Here is a 25,294-nt window from a genome sequence, read left to right on the forward strand (position 1 = left end):
TTAATCAACTGTTAACATAATCTAAGCAAGCTAAGTATAATGTAATAGCCTCTGCAGGGGTTTGCTTGTACTTTTGAACAGAATTTTGATATGCCGTAGCAAACATTAAATTTCATCAGAACCCATGAAGCTTTCTATTAATTGGACTGACTCAAATCTCATTATAGAAAGATCAACTCTACCCTTTCTCATCCCCCTTCCCACCTTCTGTGGTTAGAATATACATAAACTGGTTTTCTCCATCAAAACAAAAAATGTCCCTTGCATTCAAACTTAATTCTTCGGTGTGTTGTGGAAGAACCATTTCAAGAAATAAACACTTTGGCATGAATGTGTCGAAGTATTTACAATACAGACAATACCTACTTTCCCAAGAGCTATTTTTTTTAATCCCTCAATTCATATCTTAGTTGCAACCAAACACACAACAACAAAGAAAAGGCCCAATTAGGATGTTTTAATATTCTAAATGAATTTTGCAGTGCTTAAAAAAAAAGTAAAAACCAAGTGCCAGATAACAAATTATTTTGCATTTCTGTACATTTCCTTTCAGTTGGTTCAGAGAGCTGTTGAGTGGGACCTCTAGGTGTGCAGTCCTTACAACTACTTTCATTGACACAGTGCCAAAGTAAGCTCCCCACACAATTCGCAGGCCTCCAGAATCACTTCTTCACTGATGCTTTGAAAACAGCGTATTCCTCCCAGTTAAAGTTGTACTGGATCCTGAGTTGTGGCTCGGACGAATCTTCAGGATGCCATTCTTCTCTTCTCCATCCTTTATGAAGGGGCACTTGGTCACGTGTGCCCACTTTTGACCACCGTTGCCACTTTCTTCAAATTCAGAACCAAGGCATTTCTACACATGAATTATTTTTATTGGCATTTAGACTATGATGCTCAAAAGCCTACTTTTGAGAAATGTCCCCCAAATAACGGTGCTATTTGTCTTGAACATGAACACGAGTCATTTTCAGTTTGTTCTGACAGGATACTTGGTAGTGAGAGTGCCAGCTCCGACAGTAAACTTTGGGAATTGTTGAGCTACATCTATGAATCCCTGAACTGTGATTTTCTATTTTTTAGGAATCTGTCCCCCCCCAGTAAAGGTCTGTGTGCTTCACAACTATTTACAAATAGCGTCACTCAGGTCTTAATGAATCTACTTAGCAGATGCTTATCTGTGATATGTGTCATGAACATCAATGACAGCCAGTTTGGCACCTTGTCACTCACACAGACTTTCTGTATGAAAGCTATGTGAGTAATTTGATACGGGAATATAATTACCACTCAACGTTTCCCTGTTTGCAAAAAGGCTCTCAGTAGGTTTGGTAAAGGCGGCCATTCAGACCCCCATCCAAAAGATTCTTTACCATTACTGGGCAAATATTTTTGTGGTGTCCCTGCTCTCAATGCTTGATGATCTATATTAAGGACACTGTAGGACTGGAGGTTGGTACCTGTGTAACCCCATCAGTATTTGGCTTTGCTGGACGGTCCTGCACAGTTGAATATGCAGAGACCGAAGTTCTAGGAACGCACTGCACAGCTAACCAAATGATGAAATCTCACTGAAAACCCCTGGCTGGCTTCCTCCTCTGCCCCCTTGCTCAATGCCCCTTTGCTCCAACTCCATGCGATGCAAATACAGCCTCCATCCCTTGAACTGACAGATCACCTCCCTATGTCAACAACTCTAGCTTATCTTCCACTGGTGGCAAAGTCCTCCTTATTAGCTGCAGGCACGAAGGAGGGTAAAGGACTTAATGTCGATGAAGTGATAAATCCAACTTGACAAGCAAGATTGGTGAAGGATAATGGGAGAGCTGACTGTACTCGCCTGGAATCTTGCTGCCCTTCTAGCTGACCTGTGCAGGGGTCCACCCGTCTTTTCTCGGTGCAGCACAAACTGCAACCACAGGGTTCAGAGGTGTGACTGTCTCTGGCAAGGACTAGCAGGCTGGATACTGTATTTCTAACACATTTACTTTTGACATTCTTTTGAGGAATACATGGACAAACCAACAACTGGTTCTGTTTGTTTACACGTTCCCTTGTTCTCATTACATTAAAATTATCTGTAAGAAGGGTTTGCTTAGCATCCCCGGAAAAAAAAAAGTGTTCACATTCTTTAGGTCTGACCCGTGGTAAGGAGGGAGGATTAGAGAATATTTACTACTGACCATATGGAAGTTTGACTGATATAAATTCAGAGATTCAGACCAGCTGAATCAAAATTAAAATGTACATGTAAAAAATGAGTTAGACAACGGGAGGGAGGACAGAGAGAGCTGGGCGAGTGGGGAGCCGCGTGCCGAGGCGGAGACGGAGACATTCAAACTAGCATGTGGCGTTTCCTATGTAGGGCAAGGTGGTCAGAACGGGAGAAGCTGCGGTCACAGTCCGGACACTGGAAAGGTTTGATTCCAGTGTGTTTTCGGAAATGTCTTGTTAGTTCATCAGACCGAGCAAACTTCCATGTGCATCCTTCCCATGTACATTTGTAAGGTTTTTCTCCTGCAAAAAGAAAGTGAAAAGAGCTTATTATTATTTTTTTTCTGATAGAAAAAGACTGATAATTAGTAAAGGCAGTAAAATTCAAATGTCTGAGCTAAAGCTCTTGACATATATTATTTCCAAGGTATGTTTATCCATTTGTCCCTCAGTAACATTATCTTATAAACCACTACAGGACAAGCAAGAAAACATTAATTCTCTTTAAAAAAAAAAAAAAAATCTGAAGTCTCTATCAACTGAAATATCTGTTGGAGATTTCAACATCTTAGCTTTTGTTTAATGGATAATAACTATGCCTAAGTATAATGCTTTCATCCGGAAGTACTAACACTATAGTGATGCCTCCCCACCCTACAGCCGGGTGTCTCCCGCCCCTCCTGTAGGGTCAGGGTCATTTGCAGGTGAGGACAGAAGACCCTTATGAGAACACCCTAGGGAGAGCCATCAGGAAGACCCTCACAAATGAAAAGGCTGTTAATGGCTTCCATGTTTAAATTAGTAAAAATAGGTAATGGGCCCCACTAACTAATTTCCATCCCTTGTTCTCTAGAAACCTTATAGACTACCATTCCTTGGCACTTCAATGAGATATTCAGAATTTGTATTCTCTGCTTTGCAGCACAGAATATAAATGCTAAGAGGTATTTTGCCCACATCTGAATTGTTACACCAACATTCAATTTGGTCTTTTTAATCTCAGGCTGGAATCGGGTAGCATCCACCTCAGGGTTGTCCCATTAATCTCCTGGAGATGCTTTTACGAATCTATTTGACATAGGTTTGGTGATTGGGTGTTCCTCTAAATGCAGGCTATAGGTAGGTTGATTTTCCCTGGCTTCCTCTCCCAGAATTCAATGAAAAACTCACTTCCACTGTGCTAGACACTTTCCTGCCCTTTTTTCTTCCAAATACCAGAGTCTTCTGTTTAAATATTCCTCATAAGAATGACTCATAAGAATAAAAAAAATAATCTACATCCTGAGTTAAGAACAATGTATACAGAGGCGAATCCCTATCACACTAGAATTTCATACTGAAGAGTCTGAGGTTGGGTCAGATGTGACCTATAGTAAACATTAATCACCAGTACTTACTACAATTAATCGGATTATTTACAACATTTTTACACAATTTCCTTAAGATACTTTGCTACAAAATGTTGAAGAGCCCATGGAACAATTTCATGTTTTCTTCACCTATACAACAATTTTCATAAGATCTGGCTGCACACTCTGTATTCGAGACTGGGCACGATGGAAAATATTCTAGAACAAATATGGCAGGCAATCACATAGATGTTCCCTCAGTTTTAGAAGCAAGGATTTACCCAAATTCAGCTTCTATAAACTGCTGCATTTATTTGTTCTGCGTAAAGAGCTGATTTTTACTATTGTGAACTGCAGTTCATTTGCCATAATTCTGTACATAATTCTTGATGTACATTTGCCATAGAAGAGCCCATAGGAAGACCACATCCTGGTAAAATCGGCCCACAGTTAAGAGCACTCTCCCCTCTGTTCCACCGGAGGATCCATCCCCTTCTCTCTCCTTCATTGCAGAGTGCAGAACGACAAGTGATTGACCTTCCTACAGCGATGACCTAGAATCTATTCTCCTTATTACAAAAGTAAATCATAACAAAATACTTCATCTATCATGACAGAGACATCTGTAAATGACTATGGTAACTTTCAGATGCCTGAAAAAAATTCATTATAATAACCTCTGACTTAACCTTGTAGTCTAATTCTTAGGAAGAAAGTGAGTCTTATATTTCTGATACCTGTATGTGTTCTTCTGTGTGCTTTCAAGTGAGAGCTTTTAGTGTACACTTTGTTGCATCCGTCATAATCACATCTGTGTATCCTTCGCTTCCTTTGGGTGTCTGGAGATTCCACAGGTAAAGGTCTCTTCCCCGGCTGCACTATGACTGAAGGGTGATTCCTGTGAAAGGCAACGTTAAATGCAAAATGTTGAGTGGAAGGCTCTTCCTTTTCTTTACTCTACCAAAAGCATTAACAACACTGGGCAAAAACAAACAAAACCCAACAAAATAAACAAAAAGAAATTAGCTCATCAACCCAAGAAGCACTGCTATATTCATTCAACAAACATTGAGTGAGCACCTACCATAAGCCAGGCACTGTGCTTGGCACCGGGACACAAAGATGAATAAAAACAGGGTTCCTGCCCTCGAGGAGCTCACACTCTAGGGGGAGACAGACATGTAGATAAGTAATGACAGTAAGAAGAGTTAGGTGCTACGCTGCAGGGAGGTGCAAAGTGCTAGAAGTCTCTTTGCCTCAATAAAAATTTGCCGGTTTATAGAATGTTGTGGCCCTAGGTAATGCTGGACACTCTACTACTATTCACAGGCCATCCTTACTTTCATTTATTGTTCTTTAGGGAAAGGTCAGATTCCTAAGTCTCAGGCAACCACACTGTAGGTCAGCCCTCTCAGGGACCCCTGACATTCTCCCTACCTCCCTGATTGCTCTCGCCCAGACTCATATCCTGCATTTGCATAAATCAAATCATGTTAAACATCATTACTGTGGACTTTCAGTGGTTGAGCGTCGACCTATGAACCAGGTCATGGTTCAATTCCTGGTCAGGGCACATGCCCCAGTTGTGACCTTGAGCCCCAGTGTGGCATGCAGAAGGCAGCCAATTAATGATTCGCTTTCATCATTGATGTTTCTACCTCTCTCTCCCTCTCCCTTCCTCTCTGAAATCAATAAAAAAATATGTATTTTAAAAAATTTGAACCTAAAGTTCTTAAGATGTTCCACATAACATATGAATGCTTTACACAAGTGTGCAAAGGGAGAAAAAAGATTGGTGAGAAGGAAAAAAGGAACTTAATGAGATTAAAAAAAAGATAATAAAATTTAATTATATAAATCAAAAGGGAATCCCTGAAATGAAACTTGATTTTTTATCTTGGTTAAAATTTAAATACATGTCTTTTATCAGTAACTTTTTCAGGCATGCTAGGAAGCAACTAGAAGAAAATCAAAGCTGTATTTAAATGACCTCACATTTTCTCACTTTTATTATTAGCAAAGAAAACTGTCACTTTACCTTCCTACCCTGATCCTTAAAGGGGTGATACAGAAAAACAAATGGCCAAGTTTAAATACATGGAAAAGTGAACATGAACTAGTGAGGGGGGAAAAAGACAAGACTCAAATTTTATAAATATACAGAGAAAATAGAGAAGTGAGAAGTTTATGAACAGATATAGTTTTTTTTTTTATCAATTTAAAATTCTTCAATAAAAAGGAAAAGGTTATCAGTTTATTTTTAACTTTCAACTTTAATTCCACTGATTGAAAATGTTTCATTTTCACTAAGAGACCTTCAGGAAATAAAATTCTGAGGAAAAAAATGATTAAATGTATCTCATATGCTCTGGGATACTGAAAGAATATTAGATGATTTTAGAAGTCTCTCCCAATTGTTAGATTTTATGGGTTGCGAATCAGCCTAATAGTTTCTGTGTAGTAGTTAAGGAATGTGTTTTCCAGTTGCTTGTTGTGTGCATAAAGGTATGCTAAAGAGCTGTGTGCTCTAGCTTAAATCCCAGCTGACAGTCCCAGCTCTGGAACAGATAGCCCCTGGGACCCTGGGACCCTGGGACCCTGGGGGCAAGGTGTTGCTATCCCGCTCTGTGGAATGGGGAGGATGATACGATCTCTGAAGGTGGTTGTAATGTACACAAAGCATTTAAGAATAATACGTGGCCCTGCCGGAGTGGCTCAGTGGTTAAATGTTGTCCTGTGTACGGAAAGGTTGCCTGTTTGATTCCAGGCCAGGGCCCATACCTGGGTTTTCGGTTCAGTCCCTGGTTGAGGCACATATAGAAGGCAACCAATTAATGTTTCTCTCTTCCTCTTCTCCTTTCCCCTCTCTCTAAAGTAAAAAATATTTTTATTTTTTTTTTTAAAAAAAGAGAACAATATCTGTTCCAGATGTAAATCTACTCAACGGTAGCTGTTCATAATTCAAGGTTCTGAAATCTATTTGTAAATGTAGCCCCTACATTGTTTAATTTCATGAAGCGTGTTGTTTTGTTCTTTTAATGTCTCCACACCGGATAAGGAAATCTCTATACCAGCTAACATCTACCTCGAAAGGCACCACCGTTCTGAGGGTGGTGAGCAGCCCCATCTCTAAAGAGCCAGATGTTAGTGTAGGCTGAGGCTAGAGATCAGGATCTTGGGATCTCACCCTTCTTGGCCTCCTCACTACTCATTTTAAAAGAGGCCGTTTGGGAACATTACAACCAAGAAGTTAGAACAGCTATTAAATATCGGAGACCTGGTCATTGCTTTGAGCTAAGCCGACCTCTCAAGTTTGCTACCAATCATATATACAACTAAATGGAACAACCTGATCCTTAAGCTGTTTGATTTTTTCTTCTTAAGCTGTTTGTTATACATTCTCACACATGCAAATATACAGCAGAAGCAATTTGATATACACTTGAGTGCCTTTACAAATAATTTTAGAGCACGTAGCTCCATGGTCAAGCAAATGGATTTCAAAGCTGTGTTTTGAAGTCTGCCTCTAAAGAAAGGTTTTCTTGAGGCAAATATTGGGGCTGCCTCATCATAATGCTACTAGGCGCTTGGTTTCCAAGGATTCCTTCCTGGCTAGCTGGTTTCCTATGGGGGCTGCTACTGGGCACACTCCAAGACATTACTTAATCACATCTGTGAGAAAATCACTTGGAGAGTACATGTCCCAGTTGTGGCTAATCTGTTGAGTTTTTTGAGAAGCAAAATGCATTCTTAGGTCAGCATTAGACTAAGCATCTTGCTCATTAATCATTAAAAGCCATCCAGCTTGAGATCATCCAAAGACCATTACTTAAAATAAGAAAGAAGAGAAAAAGTATTTTATCTTCAGCAGCATTCAGGGCACAGCATATTGCTTTCAAATACCAGAATGCTTCACACTGTAATTCGTAATAACCTGGGCTTTGGAATAACCCCTTTCAGTCAATGGATCGCTCCCTATGGGGGCAATTGGTTTTAGAGCATCTTTTCCATCATCTGTGTAGGAACAATTACAAGTGCAAGTCATATTGCCAGTTACCTTGCCAGAGACACCCGTCATCATAAATAAAAGCAGCAGTGCAGCCTACACGATGTATCCGTTTTGGATAGTTTGTTTTCTCCTTTCACTCGAGTGCATGCGCAGATGCAATCAGCTAGATATGGGTTAAAAATGGCAGGAAGAGCCCTCATCCGGGTGCAGGAGATCAAGCCCAGGCCCCTCTTGCTGTGAACAGTGTGATTACAGGCGAGTTATCTAATGTCTGGCTCCTCAGTTCTCCATTTCCTGTCTCCCATATGCTTGTTATGGGAGAATAAAAGTTGGAAAAGTTTCCTTTGGAGGTGGAGGGGATGCAATTTTGAAAAGCAGTAATGTACAAGTCCATCAGACACTCTATTACCAATGTGGCTGGGCAAGAAAATTCATTCTCCACCTACCAGCAAGTACATGACAACAACAGAAATTGACTGTGATTTGGTTCACTGGGCAATTAATACGTGAGCTACTACAAGGGCATCTACTTGGGTTGAATGTGGATACAATTATAATATTTGGAATTCCAGTAAAATCAGAGAATTCATATTCTGTTGCAGAATTATTAACTGTTCAGGGGAGAGGGGTGGAAAAGATCAAGTAGCCAGGTGGGCAGAACATGTGCTTAAGGTGGAGAAAAGTGACTTGGGAGGCAATTGCTGCCTCAGTACTAAGAAGCTGGCCACTAAATCCAATGTGAAAAGCACCAGAACACAAGACAATTAGAGTGAGAAGAATAATTATGGCCAATAATGAAAATAGAGAGGAAAGAGACAACAAGATTAAGTGATTAGCCCGAAGTCATACATATGGTAGGGAGTGGAGCTGGGATCCAAGATGTCAGACCCAAAGACCAGTTTCTGAACTACTTCAAACACAGCTTCCAGCGTCATCACTGGTAAGCTTCAAGGTTACCTACAGTGGCAATCCCATCAGTGGTATTATTTAACCTGTGTGTGGCACTGTCATATTACAGCAAGTTAGACGAACAACAAACCACCGTTCAGGTATTTGGTTGCTGACCAACACAGCCTGAACTTTCCCCTCCATGGCAGTCCCAAAGCAGACGGAACATTCTAGGGGCAGGCAGGATTTAAGTGACTAGAGAATAAGCTGTGTCATGGTTGGGCTTCTCTGAGCTACACGGTCAATTTCTGTTGCCACCACTTGTTTGGGAGTGACTTTCTTGGACTTGTGGTTGGCCTGAAGATTTTAATGCAAGACATTCCTCATCCTGGAGACAGGAGACTCTATTGGAAGTGACAAGCAGGAGTATGACATGGGTCCATATGGAGTTTTCATGATTCAACCTTGAATATTTAGAACACCAGATTCAATCCACGGTGGGATTAAGATTCTGGAAAAACTATGTGTGGAGTCTGGAAGAGGGAACAAATAAGATAAAAACAATATGTGTGGTAAGGTGGCAAAATCATGGGTGACCAACTCAGTGGTAACTGGAAGTCACTGTCATAATGCTGTCCGTGTAACAGAGCATTGTTTTTGGAGAGATCCCCTCATCTTGCCCCGTGGCTGCCACATGCTATAGGGCGTTCCTGGCAATCCACACACCACATCTTGGAAGCTTGGGCTTCCATTCCAGGTCCCGAGATGCATGCTGCTACCCAAATGCTGGGTAGACCTAAATATACTTACTCTTGCAACAATGCTTGCGGGGGGGACACTGAGTTCATTAAAGGGGGTGACATTTCTTCAGGATAATAATCTGTCCTCTGTGGTTCGATCCCCGGTTCTATTTTAATTTTTTTCTGTAATATAGGCTTCTCATATGATTCAATTACAGGTACTAAAAAAATAAAAATAGAAAAGTCACTGTGTGTACAATATACCAACTTTAGCTTGTAAAAAAGCTTATTGCACAGGGTCCCATCTATAACACTGATGTGTGACTATTTATCTGCCTTTGGCAAATCAGAGCAGCAATGAATCTGAGGGGATTCTTGTTTCTCTGGCCCATTATTTTGCCAGTAAGCAGTGTACCTAGGAAACTGGACTTTTAAAGACACCAGCCCCCAAATGATTCTTCCTTATGACTTTTTATTATCTCCTTTTAACCCGTCTTCTGACCATGACCACTCTAATAAAGAAGGTGCTTTTAATAGCCCTGAGTAATCACCATGATTTAAAGGTATTTATTAAATGCCTCTTTGCACCTAGAACCGTACTGGCATTCCAAGAAGCAAAATGTAAAGTCAAGATTCTTGCCAGCCCAAAGTTGACAATTATATAGTGAAAGTAATCATTTCATAGCTTTAAACAGACAGCCTGATTCTTGGGAGCTCTTCCAGTATCAACACTTTAAGGCAAAAAACACACACACAAAAGGAAATGCCTCAGGCAGACTCTAACTGGGATATTTCCTTTGAAGAGCTTGGCTCGGCTTTCTTCACCCTCCCCAGGCTGTCTGGTGAAGACACTGGAGATTCTGAAATTTACCTTGCATGCTACTGTTCGAGTTTTCCATCTCCTCGGACAAGGACACCATGAGCGGCTGCTGGAGGTGACTGGTGTACATGAAGGGGACGGGCTGCACCACGACGGGCTGTATGACCGGCAGGATCCCCGGGCTCCGAATTCCGTGCCTGGACAGGGCAGCGGCCATCACCGGCGGCATGGACAGCGGCATGCTGAAGGGCTGCACCCCCGGGGGCGGGGGCGAGTACTTTTTCATGGGTGGGCTGGACGATGGCATGCTCAACCCGGGCGAGGCTCTCCGGTGCGAGGACTGGAACTTCAGTGAGGAAGGAGAATTCCCAGCCGAGGGCGGGGAACTCCGCTTGTTGACGGTCAGGTCCACCGGCTCCATCTGCATCCCGTGCGACAGGACCTCCGGGGTCTGAAAGAACTTGTCGGATAATGGTGTGGAGTAGATGACTCCATACTTGCTGGGCTTTATGGACTCCATGTAATTAGATGGGTATGACTATTGGAAAGGAAAAAACAACATGGGAACCGCCAAATAAGTACATTTGCTTCAAACACAAATTAAGATGCAAAATTCTTACCAACAACAGGTTATGAAACAGAAGCCTATGGGCTTTAATCATTAGGAGTCAGCGCTGGGGTTCACCAAGAACCAGCCAAGCCAAGTGACCTCGCTGCTTTTCTGAGGGAGCTTCTTAACTGGCAGGAAATGCCCTCTCTGGCTTTAGTGAGTACCCCAGCGGCAGGGCACTGAACATTTCTCATGATACGCTTTTTATAACATGAAGAAACAGAGCTGCATGTGGGCTGGAGCCGCTGACGAATCCATGCCTGGGACATCCAACAGCCCTGATTTGGCCGGGACTATCTTGGTTTTGGTATTAAAGTCCTACGACCTAGGAAATGCCTCAGTCTCAGGCAAACCAGGATGGCCGGTCACCCTCCTCGCCTAACACTGAAGGCCACCCACACTAGGGTAACTATGTCTGTGGCCCCAACTTGTTCAATGGTCTAAGCACAGTTTGGATAATGGTGTAGAAGATGACCCGATTTATACATTTGTGGATGACACAGAACTGTAAGAAACAGCTAATATAATATGACTCAAATCAGGCCACCTGGTGCTCGAAATGAGGGAGGCCCAGTGTTCTCTACATCTTGCTCCCCACTCTCAAAAGCTAAGCTAAGAAGATATTGGAAGAGAGACAAAATGGTTTGTTTCCTCCCAAATCTAAGATCTGTTCTACAATTGACCTACTTTACCTTCAAATACCCTTCTCTCTTCTAATATCAGGATGACCTAACTCATCTACCAGCTTTAAATATAAATAAGTCACAATTGCATATTCTGGTTCATGTTCTTGGCCATGGAGTTCACTAAAATTGCTCCATTCCTTAACTATAATTTAAAAATGAGTATTTGCTGTAGAATGCTTTAAAAAATTAAACACCAGCCATTTTCTATACATGCAGGCATTTTAAGGAAATTTTTAATAACCACATGTATAGTCCTCCTGCAGAAAATCACTCGTATTTGAATCTTTTACAGTGAAAGTGATAAGCAATGTACTGTGCCTCTCTTCCAGCTCTTTTAAAAACATTTTATTTATTTATTGTGTTTTAGAGAGAGGAAGAGAGGAAGGGAGAGGGGAAGGAGAGAGAGAGTTGTTTTTGTTGTTCACTTACTTATGCATTCATTGATTGAGTCTTGTATGTGCCCTGGCTGGGGATTGAACCCACAACCTTGGTGTATCAGTCTTCCAGCTCTTAAATCCTATGTGTTTATGATTCTGAGGCAATACTAGCTCCTGATTCAACTGAGAAAACCCACCAATGGGGACTTGTACTTAAATGACTGAATGCACTGTTAATTTCTAAGCCTCCCCAGACCCTCCAGTGGCCACTATTGTGAGTTACAAGTCATTGTGGGATAGCAGTGGTTTTTGACGGGGCTTATGACAGAGATCCCACCCTTTCCTCTCCGGGTCTTGCTGGATGGCTCTCTACCTGGCTATGCATCAGAATCACTTGTGCTGTTTTGAAATGCAGACGCCTGGCCTCGACTGCAGGCTGACCGAGCATGGAGTATCAGGGGAAAGGTCCTAGGCAGTATTTTCAGTTCATTGGATTCTGATCTTTTGAAGTTTCTCATCTTTAAGATTAAGTACTTTGTTCTTTCGTCCTTTCTTTATCCATATCATCATAATCTGTATGGTCTAGAACCGTGGCCGGCAAACTGCGGCTCGAGAGCCACACGTGGCTCTTTGGCCCCTTGAGTATGGCTCTTCGTAAGCCTTAGGCGTACCCTAATTAAGTTAATAACAATGTACCTACCTATATAGTTTAAGTTTAAAAATGTGGCTCTCAAAAGAAATTTCAATCGTTGTACTGTTGATATTTGGCTCTGCTGACTAATGGGCTTGCCGACCACTGGTCTAGAACAGTGACGCCTGCGGCCTGGCGCCCGGTGAACATGCAGTGCTTTAAAATAGGCATTTATTTAAATGCATACGAAAAAACTTTTTTTTTTAAACAGTAGTGATATAATGTTCCCTGTTAAAAAATTATGTTAACAAAAGCAATTCTATAAAAGAGGGCAAGAAATATTACTAACTAAATATTAGCAGTACAGGTGCCATCAGGATATGGCAAAGCTCCTCCTAGAAGGTTGTGAGGCTAAAATCAAAATTAGATTCAACGAGATAGCCTATGCCTGAGCTTAAACACCCTGCAGCCCTATGGTTCTCTTCTCTTTTCTCATACAAGGAGTACACTAAATGGGCTTTGCTCCTAATCAGGGCTTCACAAATTCACCGGGGATCTTGTTAAACTGTAGATTCTCAATGACTGGGAAGTGGCAGAAGGTGCACAGACCGCCTTTTGAACGGCATGGCTCTCAATAACAGATATAGAATAAAAATACTAATTTTTAGTATTAAAATCTGGTATATCACTTAGAAACAATTTAAAGAGGGGAGGGAAGAATATGCATTAATAAATCTGCTTAAAAGCAAAGACATGAAGGAAATAAAATCAGGAAATCCACAATATATAAATTGTTGTTTTTAAAAACAGCTTTGAGTTAATGTATAGAGAATCAAATGAAGAAAAGACTATTTCTAACTTTCTTCAGACCCAGGCACCCCACAAGTTGTGAGGGCTCCAAACATACAGCAATATTAACATTAAATATATTTAAACTGAAATACTGAAAGAGGCACAAGACTCACTAACAAAAAAAAATACTACAAACTGTACAATGAGGGTTTAAGGAAGTAATTAAACACGGGGGGTGGGGGGAGGATGTCCCCTGGTTCTAAAGTTTAATCTGCTTTACATATAATTCTCTAAAGTGCAGAAGCTCTGATACTAGAAACAAAAAGTCAGGAGATGGGAGGCAGCATTGGTTGACTCTACTCACCAAAATGTAGCTTCTCCCTTACTGTCAGCCCTATTCTTCCAAGAGCTCCCTATGACCTAGATTTTAACGCCAAGTTATTGGCAGCTCAATAAGAAGCAAAACGAGGACACGCTTTTATTGCTGTCGTTGCTGGATTTTTCTATCTGTGGGTGAGTTTAAGGAAAGTAGGAATTGAGGACCCGGGAGATTGGCAAAGTCAATAATATTCCCAGGTTTCTCACGCCATAAAGGAAAAGAGACAGCCATACAGAAAGCCAAGTATTCTAAACACGATGCAGTTTTGCTGCGCGTCTGCTCTCCAGCGAATGACCCCTGTGCCCTACGCTGACTGCGGTGTGGTGTTTGTGAGGCCACAGGGCTAAAAGTAAGGAGACACCTTTGGGCACACAGCAGAGCACACGAGTAACTCTTTCCAGCCCGGCCGCCTCCCGAAAGGGTGAAGAAATGCGGCTCCTCAAACTGCCTCACTAGCACATTTCCTAGCAATGTCGATCAGAGCCTTTGGATTACTGGGTGGAGCGCACAAGCTCCTGCCATCAGCTCGCAACAACCCGGTGCCCCACAGTGGAAGGACTGATGCGGGGTTTGCTCCGGGTGTGCACACCCTGGCAAACAGTTGTTCCCTTTCTGTTCCAGACCATTCCTGTCTTCTAACTAAGCAATGCAAATAGGCGCGGCCGCCGGGCCCCTAATCCGAATCAGAGGCAAGTGTGAAAAGCGCCTGTGGCCACTGAAGGACATCCAATGCCACCCTCCCCTCCCCCTTCCACATGCTCAGCCAAGGAGGCTCCGTGTGCTGGAGCCCAGCAGCCTGAGGACAGGGCTCACGCAAGGGATTCTCCCCCTCCTTCCATCCGGGGGTGGTACTGGCTTTACTTTTCGAAAAGGGTTGGTTTGGGACACTTTTCCAAAGCTATCACTTTATACTCAAGGGAGAATTTCAGTAGTTCCTTATTTTATTGGGAATACTTTTGGTGAGGTTTCCATTACAAGGGAGTTAAAGTGGATAAAGTCTCTATTTCACTATTCACGAATACGAAAAAGAAGTGAACATCCGTGACAGGGCGATGGCAAGTCAAAGGAATCTTCATACGAAGGGTGGGGCTCCCAGGGCAGAAAGGTGTGGTGCGTGTATAAACACACCCTGGAAACTGCAAATGTCATGCCTCTCTATGCAAACACAAGCAGAAAGCTCCCTTTCTACCAGGCGCGGGAGAGCCGTGAACAGTTCCTGCTGGAACAGAGCAGAGGAGCTGTTAAGTGCTTCTCAGTCTGTCAGGAGTCTGTTAGATAACAATTTTCATTTAAAAAAAAAAAAGGAAAAGAAATGTACTTTCTTCAAAAGTAACCTTCCTGTAGGAACAGAGTAAGAAAGAATACTTTTTAAAAATTTGTTTTCTTTCTCATCTCCTAGGTTAAATTCTTTAACTTTCTTTGGAAATGAATGGGTAAAAACAATTCCTTCACATGCACATTTTACATTCATTCACATGATGTCTACGGTTTATAAATTATAATCTCCAATTTTACAAATAATAATAATGATAATTTTAAAAAAAGGCTCAGGCAGCTGCTGGCAGTTTTGCGAACTTTGCATTGAGAGTAAGTAGCAGAGACCCAGGCACAGACCTGAGCAGGCAGGGACTCCTCTCCTGTTTCTTGCACCTTCTAATAAGACAGTAACAAGCCCTAACTGGTTTGGCTCAGTGGATAGAGCGTCGGCCTGCGGACTCAAGGGTCCCAGGTTTGATTCCAGTCAAGGGGATGTACCTTGGTTGCAGGCATATCCCCAGTAGGGGGTGTGCATGTTTCTCTCTCAACGATGTTTCTAACTCTCTATCCCTCTCCCTTCCTCTCTGTAAAAAATCAATAAAATATGTTAAAAAACAAAAAGACAGTATCAAGCCTGACTATTTGCCTCAAAGCACAGGATGGTAGGAAGGCTTATATGGGGTAAGTGAGAGATGACATTTCCTCACTTTCTCTAAATTATAGCAAAATACCAAATAGGCAGATTGCTTCTGCTATGCTCTCATTTTAAGAAAAAGGGGGGCAGGGAGGGAAGATAAATCACCATAAGATACTTTTATTCTATGTGGAATTAAAACAGCCTGGATGGCGTGGCTCAGTGGTTGAACCTCGACCTATGAACAGGAGATCACGACTCGATTCCCTGTCAGGGCACGTGCCTGGGTTGAAGGTTGCAGGTTTGATCCCCAGTGGGGGGCAGGCAGGAGGCAGCTGACCAATGATTCTCTCTCATTGTTGATGTTTCTCTCTCTCTCTCCCTCTCCCTTCCTCTCTGAAATCAATAAAAATATATATTTTTTAAAAGAGTGAAAACAAAAGCTTATTTCATTTTGTTAAGAAAATAATCACAGCACCCTAGTCTCCAAATTTTTCAGTTAACTGGGTGTCACTGAATTAAAAAGGAACTTCACTGTAGGACAGACACTAACTGTTGGTGAAACAAACTAATTTCTGTGAGAGTTGGCTGAAGTCGCAAACTCGAGCATGAAGGAGAAAATGACCATTATTTGCAAAAACACTTATATATATTCTAGGTTCATGTATTAATCTTCAAGTGCATTTTACTTCCTGTTTTCAGTTAAGTGCGTTTTCTTGCATTTAATCACATCATAACTAACTTAGCAATGTGCAGCTTCATTCTTAGCTTGAAATTAGGCTCTGGAGCCCTCCTATTTCCATGCTTGCTTAAAAGCACTGGAAGTACACTGAATAGTAAAATGCGTCATTGATGGTTCTGCATCATTTAGAAAACTAATCATACTCTCCGGTACTAAAAACCTATTCATATTTCAAGGATATAATTAATGGGAGAAACTTTACACCTTAATTTTCCTCCAATGTGACCAATGCCATAGTTGGGGGAAGGGTTGAGGAATGCGATGACAGCACTGAATAACATCAGAAGTCAGTTCGCTGTTTTGATGAATAAAATTCTTACTGCCCAGTTTTCATATTCAGACACTCAGTTATCCAGTTATTATGCTGGAATGTAAATGTTATTTCCTTAAAGCCACTCTGACTTAACTTTTCATGGCACCCAGTGATAAACACGTCACTGGCTTCGTGACAGCCATGGCAACTCAGTTCCAAGGGCCCCCGACTGACCCCCGTGTGTTGTACAAACATTTCTGGCAGGAACCTCCACAGCCCATGCATAAGGATGATCTAATTTTGCAAGCGTGTCATTACCAACCTTCTCATATGCAACTCAGGCCAAGTTTTCCCCCTCGTGAATATTTTTCAAGCCCGTGAAAGGAAAGAGCAAGACAGAGTGAGAGAATTGCCTTCTTACTTCATATTTGCTAAACCAGATCCCCTCAGGTCTAAGCCCCTCCCTGCTTTGCAGTGGGACACACCTTTCTGTTGTCACCCAGGTCCCATCAACACTTGGACTAATTACTAGTCTCCTGGTGGCCCAAAAGCAGCATCTAGAAGATTCCGGCCCACAGAGGGGCCAGCTGAGCACTAGGTGCTGAAAAAGACGAGGAACACAATTCTCGCCCACCCAGACTCTTCCAAGCGAAATAAAATTCCTCCTCCCCGCCAAGCTCTTCCTTCCACTAGCTTCTCTCCAGGCATCTCTCACACAGTCAAAGCTCCATATCGCTGTTGTCATAGTTTTTCAAGCAAACCATTTTATTCTTAATACACTTTTTTTTACATGTAAAAGGACTGAGTGGTTGTTATTTTATTTTCATCTTTTAAGTCAGCTCTATGGAACACACCCTAAACACTATGAGAGCCATTGAATATCTTTTTCTTCCACTATTAAAAAAAGGAAAACCTCCAACATGTTTGAGAAATTCTTCTATATAAGGATGGTGATCTTGCATATTCTTGATGCTGATTTCTTATAGGTACATTCAGATATTGCTTCCTCACCATGGTAAACACTGCCCACAGGTTTTGAAAAATAATGTCCCTGAGTAGGGGGCCGGGCTGAGCAGCTGGCCCTGGAGGGAGGCCACAACTTGACCACCATCTGTGATGCCTCTTAGGCCTGCATCTCGGCTCTGTGCAGCGTGGAGCTACAGCCCTTGGACGAGACAGCCTTACAGCAAAAGCTGAACATCGACCATCGATGCCGTGGCCACGCTAGAGAATGCCATCGAGATCCAGAGCAAACACCGGAGTTGTGTGCAGAGGTTTGCCACTGGTCGGCGTCGTTCCCTACGGGAGGCCCAGGCAGGTAAGAGGGAGGAGGCCAGACTGTGAGCGCCATGGCCATGCCATCGAGGGGGGCTAGCAGGCGCAGACTGGGAGCACAGCTCCAGGCCAGCAGAGGAGCCTGGGGAGCAGGATGCCCTGTGACTCCCCGACCCCATCCCTCTGGGCTTCATCATTGTGCTTTTGTTCATTTTTTTCTATTAAAAACAAAGTCATTCAAAAATTAAAAAATATATAATTAATTTAAAAATGTCCCTGGGTGCACATTAATGTAAAAAAAAAAAAATCAGTCTAGCTAAACTTTTTTTTTTTTTTAATGCTTTGACCAACAAGCCTGAGAGCTCCAACTAAAAACTCTGGAAACTGAGGAGTTTTTGTAAACCTACTTCTGTGGCCCAAGTTCTGTGCTGACCGTATGCTGAGGGATGTGGGGCACAGGCCTAAGGAAGCATAGGTCCCATTTATGGAAGGATGCACAGTGGCTAGTAGGGTATGAACCTCACTGACTACCGGGGCCTCTGAAAAATTTACCTGCCAAATGCCTGTTTAGTAACGAGTAACCTTAAGGAATAACATAACACATGACAATAGCATTGCCACTTGGAATAAATAAGAAAATGTTCGATTTTGGAAAACTTACCACCGAGACAGGGTCCATCGCCTCTTGCTTGACAGGAACTGGGTCGAACATGAGCATTCTTTTAGTTAAAGCTTTCTAGGGTGCTCTGGTGTTTGGCCTGGAAAACAAAACAAAGCGTCCATCTAAATCCCAAGGTTACTTTAAATAAAAACTAGTAAAAATAAAACATAATATTCCTCGCCCCCCCCTTCTCTGCTCCCTCCTCTCTCCCGCTCCGTGAATGGCTGGAATTTGTTTCCCTTACCTATGAAAGATGCCATTTTGTATAATTAAAACCAGAATCCATGGTCATAACCAGATGAGAGCCAACTGGCATTCCTAACTCAAATACATAAACCCAGACATTTCTGGAACAATAGTAAAGCCCTTTCCAAGCAGTAAATCTTAAGACTGTAGTGCAAACTCAACAGAAGTTCACATTATATATGAGTGTCAAACACTTTTCCTTACAGAAAAATCAGGGTGGAAAAAAGACAAGCAAAAAGAAAACCTAGAACCTACCATCATTAATATCTTTTTTTAAAAAAATATATTTTATTGATTTTTTACAGAGAGGAAGAGAGAGAGATAGTTAGAAACATCGATAAGAGAGAAACATCGATCAGCCGCCTCCTGCACACCCCCTACTGGGGATGTGCCCGCAACCAAGGTACATGCCCTTGACCGGAATCGAACCTGGGACCCTTCAGTCCGCAGGCTGACGCTCTATACACCGAGCCAAACTGGCTAGGGCAATATCTTTGTTTTTATCCTTACAAATTTTTTACATGGGATTATAGTATGCACAGAATTTAATATCCATGATTTCACTTGACAATTTACGAGGAGAATGTTTGTTTTCGGTAAGCATACCATAAAATTCAGTATGCCACATCAGTTTATGTAAATTATCCCTTTTTCCTGGGCACTTAGGTTGCACATCGTTAATTTTTAAAGTAAGTTTTAGTCTTGGGTGACAAGCATGTACATTTTCCAAAGCATATGATATACCATCCAGCAAAGATACTGTATTATTTCCATAATAAAACAGAAACTGTTTCCCAATCCCAACATTTCTACCAGCAACGCGTATTATCACTTAAAACAAAACAAAACTCTGCCAATTTGCTAGTATCAAAATGGCAAATTATTTTTACTCTAAATGGATTTAATTACTGAATTAAAATTTATCATTTGCATTTCTTCTTTTAAGAAATGCCTATTCAGGTCTTGAGTCCTCAGGTCCCTCCTTCCCCCAACTGTTATTGTTCCCATTCTTTTGCAAATTTCTCATTAGAAAATCACTCTTTAGCCAGATGCATCTTGTCCTTGTCCAGTCTTTTCCTTCCCTGCTTCTAATATTCTGCTCGTTACCCATGTATTTTCTTCTTTGTTCTATACTAGTCCACTTGTAGCACTAGTCCACATAAAGCCAACTGCCCCCTCACAGGACAGAACATTCAGTCTGCTCAGTCCCCAGCCGCACTTCACAGGTGAGGGAATCACCGCCTCGCTACTACTCAGATCTTCAGCGATCTCTTCAGGCACTTACTATCCAAGTTTGGTTTACATGTTAGAGGTGAAGTCTTTTTTTTTTTTAAATATATTTTATTGATTTTTTACAGAGAGGAAGGGAGAGGGATAGAGAGTTAGAGACATCGATAAGAGAGAAACATCGACCAGCTGCCTCCTGCACACCCCCCACCGAGGATGTGCCTGCAACCAAGGTACATGCCCTTGACTGGACTCGAACCTGGGACCCTTGAGTCCTCAGGCCGATGCTCTATCCACTGAGCCAAACCGGTCAGGGCAGAGGTGAAGTCTTTATAGATCACTTGGTTTGGGTGGAAAAGTGAACAAGTTCTAGACTGAGTTCTACCTGAAAGAGCTGAGCAGTCCCTGGTTCGTGATGACTTCCTATGTCTTAGCATGAAAACTCCCCATCCCCATCCCACCTCCTGACAGTAATCGGTGGTTTGCTGGGTCCATGCCCTATGGGTTATACTAAGATAGCTCCACATACAATGATAAAATACCGTGTTGTTCTTTGCATTTCATTGCATCCTTGAAGAAAGCCTCTCCTGGGTCTCAGGACAACCCGTGAATATCATTTTTAACTCAACATAAGGCCCTGACTTCAAAATCCTGTTTTCCTACATCATAGGATGTACTGTAATCTGTGAACACAATCTGATAACAGGGTGCTCAAATCAATGGTGCTACCACCCTCACGTCTTCTGGCAAGAACACACCCCAACCACCAGTGAAAAATGGATGATTTCATGATGAAGGATGAAAACCCCTTTTGTGCTTTGAGATCTATTATTAACCAGATCCCAGCGTAGCAGCTGTACAGATAGATGTTTCTAAAACTTGCTGTCCAGTGTCCTATACTGGACCTTAAACAAAAGATGTGCTTATAGCAATGTCGTCAGATAATTCGGCAGCTCTGACCCATGGCTGGCCACCCCTCCCCCAAGCCTTTTAAATGGAATTAATCCTTATAGATCCACCCACTCCTCTGACAGTATCTTGATGCAAATCCTTCTAAATAAAAGCCCTCAGATTCTCAGGTGTCTAAGGAAAAGAGCCCAGGTCAGGAGACTCATGAATTGCATCTAGCCCTCCCATGGGGCAACTCCTTTCACATGTAAAAGGACATCTCTTTAATCTACTTCCTAAAATCTGTACCCACAATGTTTTAGGAAAAGAAAATTAGAATTAAGACAAAACAAAGCAAGCTTTAAATAGTTTATATCAATAGATATGCACTCAAATTTTTTATATATATCCTGTACCAAGAGCATTAAATTTGTTGGTTCCAACTTCTGGAACACCATCAGGCATTTGCCTCTTTGCTAACATGACGTTTCAGAAGTAATATAGTTGCGTATCACCACCCTATTCAGTCCTCTGTGCTTTATTAGAGGTCACCCCCCCCCGCCCCCCCCCCACACACCCTAAAAAACACCCTCAGATTAAAGTCGCTGTAAGAGCTCACAGCTGCCTGTGTCCTCCATGAGATCTCATTAAGGGCCGGGTCACTCTACAACTGCACCACGGGAAGAGCTTCCTAGCCTCTCCTCACCTCACCTGCACCCTCTCCTCCCAGTGAGAGCAGCACAGTGGACGTGAGATGATGGGCTCTGGAGTTCATTTTGGTTCAAATGCTAACGCCACCATTTAGCCCATAAAGCCTTAAATCAATTTTCCTAATGACCACTGAACCCATTTAGAAATGAATTACACATTAACCTGCTCGTTCTTGTATCATTTTGAGACATTACTTAAGTTACGTTCTTTCTTTAATTTTTGTTTTATCTAAATTTAAGGAAATTAGTGCACTGCAAGACTTGAGAGAGAGAAAAGTCTAATATAAAGCATCTGTTTAACCAAACCTGATTTACTTTTATTTTTAAAAGAGCTGTAAATGGATGTTTCCATTTGTTCAGACTGTGCCTTAGAGAAGCTCAGTAGTGATGGAGGGAATATTAGTATTTCTCATTATGGAAGTATTTCAGCTAATAAATGAAGAAGGAATGGGAGGATTAGAATACCTCATTTCGAAACTCCTAACTAAATAATGTATCACTGGAAAACAGCAACAACAAAAAAGTCTGTGCAAAGTTCGAATATCGCTAGGAAGAGAATCAAATCGAACAGCACATTGTTCCCTACGTGGTGGCTTCTAAAATGACCGGTCATGCTTTTAGTGCTAGTTGCAGGATAGGGCACAAGATAAAGGGCACGCAAAGAAAATGATGGACCCTAACCGGTTAACAAGGGCTTCCTGGGAGTGGGGGGGGGGGAAGGTGACAGCTTCATATACACCTGTGTGCCAACTTTAGAGTGAATTCTACAATTAGAACTTTCAATAAAAAAATGAGAGGGGAGGCTAAGCTAGAAAGGAACCGGATTTAGGAAGAGAACCAAACATATGAACACAAATCAGGATTTGGTTTATTTGCGAAAAGCCTGTATTCCTGGGCCCACTGTGCTTACCTCTGGGTAGACAGACCACTTTGCCACTACTACAGACTATCTTTGGTCAGAGAAGAGTGACCGCAAGGTCTCTAACGTGCCTTCCACAGAACTGAGAAGCAGCCAGAACACGGGAAGAACTGAAGTCTCTTAACTTAGTGGCTTTAGTTCCCCACCAGCAACTCAGTACTCTGGGGATGTTACCATCATTTTTAAAGAATGCTAAAAACCACAAATTCTGCAGAAAATCTGTTACACAACACTGGCAGCAATTTTAAGTCAAACCAGTAGGTGGCGCCCTCCAACAGGTATTATAGACTAAGATACAGGCAGCAAATTGAGTTTGCCAACAGTCAGGGTCTTTAAACCTAGTGGGTTTTAAGCAGGCTCTGGAATTCTGTTAACCATTTTATGTGGGTATCACAGACACGAGGAGGCCCCAAATGTGGTTCGGTTTTTTCTCACAACTATTTTCCAATCATAAACACATTTACATCTTGGTTGTATGTTGCCTACCAGAAATATATTCTAAACTAAGCAATCCCAAGATAACAAAACTGCTTTAAAAGAGAAACAAAAGGGCAAAAACTGGTTTCAAAAAACTTTTTAAGTTATTGAGGTGCTTAAAAGGAAAAATATAGAAACATCATCATTGCCAAAATAATTTTCCATAACTGGAGCAAATGTCATCTTTCCCAACTATGTTATTTTGCTGGGAAGGGCCAAGACAGCTGGGTTTTCCTCCGAAAGGAAGAAACACAGTTTTCTTCGTACTCTCTCCACTTTTATTTCTAACTTTTCAGATGTTGAAATAAGGGTCAGATTTCTACCAAAATGGAAAACTGCATGATTATGTATTAAAAAGCTTCAGTGAATCATTTACATGATGTTTCAGAAGCAATATAGTTGCACGTCATCACCCTATTCAGTCGTCTGTGCTTTATGAGGGCACAGTGTGCTACAGAGCTTAGAAACACACACAGCCCTTAACACACCGAGGTTACGATTTACCAAATCTCCTTTCAAAGTTGCTTGTCTAGAAGACAGAGCATGTTTATTACAAAAACAACTTTATAAATGACTGCCCCTTCTTTAGATGGGAGAGAGAGAGAGAGAGAGAGAGAGAGAGAGAGAGAGATTGAGAATATGAATGCAAACAGAATGTGTGTCTGAAGCAAAGTGACATAGCAGGATTTGCTCTGACATTCTCTCTTCTCATCTTTTTGTTATGCCTTCTCCATAGCTTTATTTCTTTCCTTATATCCTCAAAGGGTCCCTGCATTATCCTTCCCAACCCAGCCTGACCTGACCTAAGGCTCCAAATTCTCTCCCTCCCTCAAAGCAAACCTGTTTCCTAGCTGACCTCAGCCAGGTGTAAGAAAAACAGTAGAATCAAATCAACACATCTTCTGTAAGTGCCCCCTCCTGCCCTCCACACCCCCAGCTTTTAACTCTTTCAAGCATTTGGATGTTAAAGGAGGAAGCATGTTACTCCCCCCACTTTTTTACTCCCCAAAGGAACTTCAGGGGGAAAAAGAAAACCTAACAAACCAATCTCCGTGGTGTGTGTGTGTGTGAGTGTGTGTGTAATTCTTGGCCAGGAAGAGGACCAGACCAGGCCAGGCAACATCCCTGTAGCTAAACTTCCTTTCCAAAGAAACTTTTCTTTCTTCACTTCTGTACCCAAACTCTTTAAGCTCCCAAGGAGCTGAATACGTATGGCAGCTGCTCTGGCCAGACACACGCGGGGCCAGGCAACAGATGTAAGCAGGCGTTTTGAAGTTGGAGGCTCCTTCCAGAACCGCCGAAGGCTGGCACCTACCTGGAAATGCGTCCCGTTTTCATATCACTTGATGATTGCCACCTACCTCAGTCTTCTCTTAGTTGGTTCGAAAGGGAAAAGAAAAAAAAATCCACGGAGTATTTCTAAATCTTTGTCCCTCATAAATTAGTTATTTTGCATCGAAATGCTTTGTAGATGGGAAAGAAGTTAATTATTTAGTTTCAGATTAAATATAATGATCCAGTGAGCAAACAATCCGCCCTCTCTCCTCTCTCGGCTAACAAGCCACCCAATTTTACTTTCCTGCCTCCACCCATCTGCTCCACCCTATGGACAGTTGCCAAGGCGAGTCCAACTTGTCCAAACAGGACACGGCTTCAGATAAGATTCTGCCCACACCCTGTACTTCGGAAAGACGGAGTGAAGCAATTGATTTTGCATGTAAATAAGGACAGGTGCAAAGGTAACAACCAGGCACAATCCCTACACTTTAGCAGAAGGAGGTCCGGCTATGCAGGGGTGGGGGTGGGGAAACCCAACCCAGACCCGGTAGGTAAACTCTCAAGTTCACAGCCACCTGTGGTTAGTAGCATTCCATACCTTTCTTAAAGGAAACTTTAGCAAACCCTCGTCTACTAGGGTTACACGCTTGTTTTCCTCCTTTAGGCTGACAATTTCGTATTTTAGTTTTAAGGGCAAGCAACCCAAGACCCACTGAAAAATTCCCATGATGCATAATCCTGCTGTGCACGTATCTTTGTATCTTATAAGGCTGCCCAAGCCCTCGCAGTCCTCTTCTGTGAAATGTTATATAATCAAATCCAGAAGGGCTGTGTGAGGCCAGGCTGCCTCGCTCTGCTGGTGCCCTATCACTGGAGACCCACCCCACTCCACCCTCAGGGGCCTCCACCCATGGGGCCCCACCCTGGAGGGAGTGGGAGGCTGGGAGGGACCAATTGGCTCCAGCCAGCAGCTAGTTCCTGGAAACTCTGGCCTCAGCAGTGATGGCTGGAACCTTAAAAATAACCAGAAAGAATCGTCAGGGTGTTGGCAATTCCCTGAGCTCCTGCGAATTCTCCATTAAAAGTTTATCTCATAGCACCCCGGAACCTTTGGATGTGAACCATGAGCTAATACTGCCCTCTCCCTTCAAAGTAAACAAAAAGGGAAGAGAAAAGCACTGGAACCACGGCTATGTAAGAGAATTAATTCAACATGTCCCCAAACCAAGTCC

The 25,294-nt window shown here is 42.3% G+C and overlaps 1 protein-coding gene across 1 annotated transcript in view; it reads right to left on the reverse strand.

Moving 5' to 3' along the window:
• Positions 1 to 437: 437 nt before the first annotated feature.
• KLF3 (KLF transcription factor 3) overlaps positions 438 to 25,294 on the reverse strand; it is a 33,904-nt gene continuing 9,047 nt past the window's right edge. Inside the window, exons 2-6 of the mRNA XM_081113937.1 lie at positions 18,318 to 18,414; positions 10,072 to 10,558; positions 9,271 to 9,421; positions 4,301 to 4,461; positions 438 to 2,517 (exon numbers count right to left, since the gene is read on the reverse strand). Coding sequence (XP_080970063.1) covers positions 2,336 to 2,517; positions 4,301 to 4,461; positions 9,271 to 9,421; positions 10,072 to 10,558; positions 18,318 to 18,374 — 1,038 coding nt within the window. The 5' untranslated portion in view covers positions 18,375 to 18,414 and the 3' untranslated portion in view covers positions 438 to 2,335. The remainder of the gene's footprint in view (positions 2,518 to 4,300; positions 4,462 to 9,270; positions 9,422 to 10,071; positions 10,559 to 18,317; positions 18,415 to 25,294) is intronic.

Source organism: Myotis nattereri, assembly GCF_964212035.1.
Source record: "Myotis nattereri genome assembly, chromosome: 1".
NCBI lineage: Eukaryota > Metazoa > Chordata > Mammalia > Chiroptera > Vespertilionidae > Myotis > Myotis nattereri.